The 8,202-nt window shown below is 41.7% G+C and overlaps 1 protein-coding gene across 4 annotated transcripts; it reads right to left on the bottom strand.

Annotated features, from left to right (window-relative positions):
• Window positions 1-13: 13 nt before the first annotated feature.
• LSM6 (LSM6 homolog, U6 small nuclear RNA and mRNA degradation associated) lies at window positions 14-7,020 on the bottom strand. 4 transcript variants are annotated; one of them, XM_083520187.1, is made up of 4 exons: window positions 6,885-7,020; window positions 4,452-4,563; window positions 1,605-1,718; window positions 14-288 (listed from the first exon to the last, which is right to left on the bottom strand). In XM_083520187.1, the coding sequence occupies exons 2-4, from the start codon at window positions 4,543-4,545 to the stop codon at window positions 254-256; spliced, it is 243 nt and encodes an 80-aa protein (XP_083376313.1). In that variant the 5' UTR covers window positions 4,546-4,563; window positions 6,885-7,020; the 3' UTR covers window positions 14-253. The 4 variants fall into 4 exon arrangements, with proteins under 4 accessions (XP_083376313.1, XP_083376314.1, XP_083376315.1 ...); XM_083520188.1 differs by lacking the exon at window positions 6,885-7,020 and adding an exon at window positions 6,237-6,815; XM_083520189.1 differs by lacking the exon at window positions 6,885-7,020 and adding an exon at window positions 6,471-6,793.
• Window positions 7,021-8,202: the final 1,182 nt, after the last annotated feature.

The following is an 8,202-nucleotide window of genomic DNA, read 5'->3' as shown; positions in this document are numbered from 1 at the left end:
GAGCATAAACAGATCATATTCTTTTCCAAGTTTATTTCATTCCAAATTATAACACAAGATGTATTCCAAACTCTGTCAGCAATATTCCATTTTGTTTTTACATATAAAAAACAACAACCATCCTTACTTACAGGCCATGTAACTTTTACAGCAGAATGAAATAACCTTGTTCACTGAAGAATTGCCAGTAACAAACAAAATAATGTTAAGAAACTAAAGTTGCAATACAAAAATGTTCCATCTTCAGGTATGCTCACATTCTCCTCTTCTGTGTACTTATATACAAAACTGTTTAAAAGGAGGAAAAGACAATTAGGATGTTTTGCATAAATGTACTTGTATATATAATAGTGTATATATAATAGGTATAATTATAACAGCTACAGTCCATAAACTTAATATTATTGCCAGAAATACTGATTTGATCCAAAAATACTGATCATTGATGGAAAGCCTGTTTTACATCTCGTACTATAACACTGCAAGAAAAGTAAAATAAATCCAAAGAGGTTTTGCTACTGCAACCTTTTGTATGAAACCTGCTACAGAACTGATTTCTGTAGCAGGTTTCATACGAACTGATTTCTGTAGATGGCCATTATTTGACTTTTTGAATATTTGCACCAACAGTGCTAGTATATCAGCTTCCTTCTGTTCATTATTCCTTGGAGCCAATCCTGTAGTATAGCTCTAAATATATTTTTCTTTGTAAGACAATGAAAAATCTTAGTAGTAAGACTAACTCAATCCTAAAAGAGGCATGATCCTGCCAGGACTAAACATTGTTAAAGCCCACTGATTACAATGCAAGCTATTTATGCATGTGCTCAACTCTCCCATTGAAACTAAAAGGGCAAATCCTTAATGCTCCCATTGAAATTAGAAGGGCAAATAGCTAGATTTGTGCAGCGTATGACACACCCATTAAACTTAAGTTGAGCCATCATACTAGAGAAGCTCCTACCTGCTAGACTGCTCCAAAAGTTTCAAGTGTCCATACACTGCAGGGTCTTTTGTTTCTTTGTTTTAAATATTTATATACATGCATTCCCACCAACCCCGGCTTAATTTACCTGATCCTAGCATCACTACTAAAATAAATGAAGTTATATCACTGCAAAGATCAAGAAAGCCCATTTTTCCAACTCTGTAAAACCTGGTGCAACCACCAAGAAAGCTAATGGAAAATGTTTGAAGGGAAGCACTGCCTAAAAATCTATTTTCCAATCCCAGGAACAATTCCTAAAATGTAAAGTAAAAATAAAACAAACCACCACTGAGCTCCATACTCTTGACTTTGAGGGCAACACAGATCGCTTATTACCTTTTTGCAAAGCCTCATTTGAGTTGAAATATTTAATCATACCTCAAATTCTCTCATTTGTACCAGAACATGAGGCAAGAGGAAGGTGTTGTAACATGTCATTCTGCATGAGGCTTCACAGAAGCCAAAGATTTATGGATGCCTGCTTACTACATCTAATTCACCATCAAAAGTATGTGCACGAACAGCCATTACCTAATTTTTCAAAAAAAAATCTTCCCTCAAAACAATTTGGATAAATACACCAAAACCCAGGTATCTTCTAGATAAGCATACTTACCATTGTTTCCTCTGATGAAAGCATCCCCATATTTATTCTTTAGTTGTCCATTTACATACTCCTCTGTCTGCTCCAGAGCTATATTCATGTACCCATCCAAGCAAGCCAGAACACCTAAAATCAATGAGACCCCCAGAACTGCTTAGACTTCAGAGCTACATTTTTAAATCAAATGCTGTATTAAAAATTCAGTACAAGTACAGTACATTATTGCAAAAAAATGACTAGGCAAGCAGAAGTGTAGAGCTATAGGTTGTTATGGTAAAAAGAATTGCCATGTCTTCCTAGAAACTGATTAAGACTGCAATCCTTACCCTATTTCCTAGGAGTAAGCCCCATTGACTTCAATAAGACTTGATTCCAAGTAGATGTTGTTAGGATTGCACTGTAAGTCACTATCTGTAATTTAGCATATGAAATGTAGTATCACTGTAGCAGAACCCTTTGCCACAAGATCAACAGTTTCTTCTATGGAGCCTGGAAAGGTTATCCTTCCATTTATGGATTATCTTAAGACTACTGTATCTTAACATTCTGCAGTAAGTTGTCATGAATTTGAATGGACATAGGCACATCAAGTTTAACTCGTATGGTATGGCATGTATTTTATGTTTTCATATTGCAAACCACCCTGTGATCTTTGGATGAAGGGTGGTATAGAAACCAAATAAATCCGAATAATAGAAGGAAGCAGCTATGTACACAAGTCCAAATGTATGTTATTCACTGAAAACTGGAATACTACAGCTATAACAACATTTTAGGTATACAATGTGGGAAAAGTTAATCTAAATTATCAAGTTATATAAAAAGATAATAACCTAAGAGGCAACTTTTGTTTTAAAAGTGTGTAGTATTAAAAATGGGATGCGGGTGGTGCTGTGGTTTAAACCACTACGCTGCTTGGATTTGCCAATCAGAAGGTCAGTGGTTCAAGGCCCCATGATGGGGTAAGCTCATTGTTCAGTCCCAGCTCCTGCCAACCTAGCAGTTTGAAAGCACACAGTGCAAGTAGATAAATAGGTACCGCTCCGGCAGGTAGGTAAATGGCATTTCTGTGCGTTGCTCTGGCTTCTCCAGAAGTGGCTTAGTCATGCTGGCCACATGACCTGGAAAAACTGTCTGCGGACAAACTTCGGCTCCCTCAGCACCGCAACCCCAGAATCGTTCGCGACTGGACTTAACTATCAGGGGTACCTTTACCTTTAGTATTAAAGAGAGCTATTTAATATTACCTGAGAGTGCAAACAAGATTCAGATTCAGAGGAAGGCTTGAGGGGGGAAATGCTACAAGTTTATTCTAAAATATGCAATGATTTTGTGGGGTTAAAAAAAATAATGTTGTATGAAATATTTTAAAAATAACGTCCTGCCAACATACTTCAGTTACAGTCATACCTTGGTTGTCGAACTTAATCCGTTCTGGGAGTCCATTCAACTCCTGAAACGGTTCAAAAACCAAGACGAAGCTTCTGATTGGCGGCAGGAGCTTCCTGCACTCAATCGGAAGCCGCGTTGGAAGTTTGGCTTCCGAGAAACATTCGCAAATCGCTTCCAAGTTTGTGGCATTCGGGAGCCAAAAAGTCCAGAGTACCAAGGCGTTCAACAGCCAAGGTACGACTGTATTCTTAAACCACGGTTTCAACCAGTTTCACGTAAGTCCTAATGATTTTAAAGGGTCTTACTTTCAAGTTAATATGATGAAAATTCAGATACTGAAGTTGAGATCATAGAAATATAGAATTATAGTGTTGGAAGGAACCCCAAGGGTCATTTAGTCCAACCCACTGCAATCCAGGAATCTCAACTAGATCATACTTGACAGATGGCCATCCAAGCTCTGATTAAAAACATCCAAGGAAGGAGAGCCCACTACCTCTCAGGAGAATCTGTTCCACTGTCTACATACTCTTAAAACAAAAGTCCCAGCTGCAAAAGTTAACCTTGGCTAGGTATTAGAAAGGTAACCTTGGCTAGGTATTAGAAAGCTAGACATATCTCAAGGAAATCAGAAAAGCAGACCAAGGTCTCGGATCATATTTATCAAGGGAAGTTTTTAATGTGTGACATTTTAATGTGTTTTTAATCTTTGTTGGAGGCCGCCCAGAGTGGCTGGGAGAACCCAGCCAGATGGGAGGGTACAAATAATAAATTATTATTTTTTATTCTAAAAGGATGTTATTGGAAATGTGGCAAAAAAAAATTGTGAATACTTTAAAGTAAACTATAAGTAGAACTGTATTTTCTCTCTCAATGTAAAAAAGGAGGAAACCCTACAAACTTGTAGCTTTCATCTTGTGTTTGTCAAGCATTAAATGGTCTCTTTCCTAGAATCACCTCTAGTATGGTAGTGGTACAATGAAAACCTCACTCCTGAAAAGATGTACAGTCTCAAAGTTCCCCATCAGCTTTCTTCTTAGCTATAGAATCCTTTTAAATGAAGTGAGTTCTTGGGAAATTTAAACATTTAATTTACACTCAACATCTTAGAAAGATGGTCTAGTATTGCTTAGAAATGTCATCACAGCCTCATCCTCATTTGGAACACCAAGTAGGCTTAGAATTTAAGTAAATCAGCTAGGGTTGCCAGGCTTACTGTTCAAAACAGCAAATTCTCAATCCAAAAAGTTTGGCTAGGATGATAAAAAGATTCCAGATGTGGGGACTAAATTAATCTCACTACTCCTACCTTTGTATATATAACCCATAATGCCTGAGCCTGACTGTGAAGAACTCTCCAAGAACAGGCCAGGATCATAATCCAAATTATATTGGTTCCTTTCTTCCCAACTCAAAGATCACATAAATATATCATGATGACTGGTGCACAAGACTGACAGAACTTACCTCGATAATCAACTCCAGAATTCAACTTTACAACAACTGGTCTTCCAATGATTTGTTTCAAGAAATCACTTGGAGTTTGTTTCCGTAAACTCATTTTGACAGATCTGGGAGGCTAAAGGAAACAGAAATAGGAAAACGGTTGAAATGCAGAACTCAAAACAGCACAAACAAATGCTCAACAAACAGAGGTAGGATGCTGGCTCTGTAAAGTGATCATTTGGGAAATAAATATCAAACAAGAGGATAAAGCAAAAAAATTTTTGAAGCGAGGCTTTTGAAACTGCAGTTCTACAGCCATTGCATGAAACTACTCTCAACTACATACAGTTTGATATTCTTAATAAGAAGCTTATCTAACACATCTGTTCACAACACACCACCATTTGAAAACATTCAAAGTACTCTGGCATGCCTTTATTCTGTCTCTGTAGTTTTTCTACAAAAGAACTTCACAGTATTGTGGAATTCAGATTCTTTTTTTAACATGGTGACTATGGATTTATAAATAAATAGCTAACTGAGGAAGCATAAGCACAGGCACTCTCATCTCATGTACAGCTAATTCAGAACTTTCATTATTTGAAGGCAGTAACATACTGATGAGTGAAATCACTCCAAAGCTACATTGATATAATCGTATAACAAGTCTAATTTGTTAAACGTGTAAATAACCATCTAAAACTTCAGATCCATTTAGTAAATTATTGTTTTTGCAACTGGATACATGTTTCCTAGAAGAACAAGTTGGTGTTGGCAGCATTTCCTCAAATATCACAATAAATATGATCTATTTAAAGTCTCTAAATCTGCTTTTCTTTTGAATATCCTGAACTCTGCACTTTTTGCTAAATCAAATCAACTTACGCCCATTTCACAATATCCATAGCAGCCCAGATGTAACATACTAGAAGCCTACACAACACAACTGACCTAACTGGGATTTATGCTGTAACAGATTAGGGCTCCTGCCCAAGAACATCAGCAAAGGATTCATCAAAATATTTTCTTCATTTATTGCCTCTAATATGGTGTTCTGGATTTTTAAGAAGTGTTTTAACTATTCTTATTTTCCTTTTCTATTTTCACCATCATTCACCAGCAACAAGATGATGACAGTCACAGATAACCTAGAAATGAAAACCTACAAGTGGACAGGATGCACAAGGTTTCTGCATGCAAACAAACACAAGTCAGACCCATTCATTCATAAAAGCTCCAGATGACCCAATTATTTCCAAGACAGCTAGAGGTAGTATCATTATACTATGCTTCTCTGCAGCAGCCCTGGCAACCTTGGACACATGATGCACAGTGTATATGTACCCCAGGAAAAAATAGGGCATTCTTAAGTGTCCACAATTTTCCATCAAAATGTTGGGCATAGACCAATCAGACATTTGGATTATAAAATTCACAAGCAGAGACTGGAAGAGCTGCTTAAGGAAAATGAGTCAAGAAGCCTTGCAACTTAACATTTAGCACTCCCATAATTATTTTCTGGGACTCCTCCTGGAGTCCTGCTGGTGAAGGGTGGGTAATAAATTCAATAAAATCAAGGTATCTTGTGGGTGCATACATAGAACAGCACCAGAAGAAGCTTTCCAGTAAACATTTCCTGAAAGAACCTAACAGAGACCTAGGCTCCTTGACCTATCGCCATTTGAGTTATTTGGCATATGCAATCCTTGTGAAGGGCAGGATTAAAAAAATAAATGTCGCTTTCAAGTGCATTCCTATTCTACACTGATGTAAGAAGTTTGCACTTGGCAGTTATTTTGTTATTACCCGCGTGTGCTCCTGCAAAGGCCACTGTGACAGTAGATGTGTTCCCGTGTGCTGTACAGTAGTGATCAAAGGGACGTATAGGAAGTGGGTGGGTGTGTCAGGTTCAAATTACTGCCCAACTATTAAAGAACCGCCGGGTAACACCGGGCCAGCCCCACCTGCCTCGCAGGTTTCTTGTGAGGATAACGTGAACTTGGGGAGGGAGAAGGTGGGTGACTATGTGGGTTCGTATACCGTTAAGGAGCGCACGCCGAAGCCAGGGAGGCTGCTCGGCGGTGTATCGCAGGCACCCAGCAAGGGGATGGGCTGAGGAGCCGAAGCCCACACAATGCGACGGCCAGGGCCGCAGTCTCCCGCTTTTTTTGGGGGGGGGTGTCACTTGACTCCCAAGCCGGCGGGGTCTAGGAAACCAGCGTCCAGGGCCCCCTCGTTAACAGGGCAGCTGCGAGGCGCTGAGGGAGAAAGCGACACCCTCGACGGCCGCGGCTTGCGAAGGGAGCGGCCCCGCCGCGCAGGCCCTGAGGGAGGCCGCGGCCTAGAATGTTCCGCCACAGCAGCGCGCGCGCGGCCTCTCCCCCCCCCCCAACCGCCACCCCTCGCGCCGCCGCTGCCCTGGAGTTCCACGCTTGCCCGCCCTCAGTCACTCACCCGCGCTTCTTCGCGTTACTTAACTAGCTCGGGCGGTTTTTCCCGAACGTGAAAGAAAGATGATGGGCTGCTGGCTCCGCCAATTAGCGCGCTGCAGCTTCGCGTCGCAGCTACGGTGCCCCGACCCGGCCAAAAGTCTTCGCTTCCTCCGCCTTTTCAAAATTAGGGCGGAGTTCTTTCCTTAAGGCTAGAGAGAAGGAGTCCCGTTGGACTTAAATCGGGTTGATTTCCGAGGAAAGGCGACGCACGCAGGGGGATCGGGCTGTAGGGCTCCCTTTGAGAGAGTCCCGCCCTGCTAACGGTATAGGTAGGAGAAGCCGCGAGGGAGGAGTTCATAAGCAGCCCGCTTTTGTTTTAGTGAAATAAATACGCGCGTGCAGCGATAAGAAGCGAGCTGTGCCTTTGTTTTCAAATCAGGACGTTGTTGCTGCCGCTCCCAAGTATTATAATCATAAAACTGTAAAGTTGGAAGGGGTCGCGAGGGTCATCTAGTCCAACCCCCTGCAAATGCAGGAAACTTTTGCCCAACGCGACTGCCTTAATAAAGAAATAATTGAAATAGCAATCCTTGGAAGAGTCCTCTGTAAGAAAACGCCTTCTTCGGAGTTGCCAGAAAACATGTTGCAACTGTGCAAGTGCTTTCTCCAGGCAGAATTTGGCCCCTCTGCATAGAATTCCCCCCCCTATCATTAGGCAGAGTGGAGCAACTGCCTCAAGAGCAGGTGCTGGCAAGGCATCAGGGGTGGCCTCTCCAGTGCCCTCTGCTGACCTCATTACTTACTAGCCCATTGTAAGTACTGTATTGGGAAACATGTTTGTGGGCTTCCTATAAGCATATGATTGGCCACTGTGAGTACATCATGAGGTTGTTTTTTTAGGGGAGCTGCCACAATTGTTGAGCTTTATTAGGATAAACAGCCAAAACTTACGTAGCTGGTGTTTTGAGGGACGGGCAGTGGCTCCACCCACCTGTAGTGGCCGAGACACCCAGCAACTGCCATGCCACTCTGCATCTCCTCTGCTGCCCAGCAGTCCTGCCCCCACTGCCCAGCAGCTACCATGACGACCTACAGCCCCCCCTGCGCCCGGGTCGGCTCGCCACCCCCACCCCTACACTACAGGGACTAGGTAAGCTTTTGGCCTCATCCACCATCAATAAGATTCAACTGCCATTCCAATTGGCCCTCTGTCTAATAGAGGTGCTGCCTTGTTCTTTGCCTCAGGCAACAAAATGTCTTGAGCCAGCCCTGCTGCTAGGGTCAGCTGTTCAGAAATCCCTGTTATTGGCTTGTGCCTAAACACGTCACTCAAAAATGCC

Source organism: Podarcis liolepis, assembly GCF_965112155.1.
Source record: "Podarcis liolepis genome assembly, chromosome: 9".
NCBI lineage: Eukaryota > Metazoa > Chordata > Lepidosauria > Squamata > Lacertidae > Podarcis > Podarcis liolepis.
Note: the sequence above shows the minus strand (reverse complement) of the source record. Positions and strands in the feature narration are given on the sequence as shown.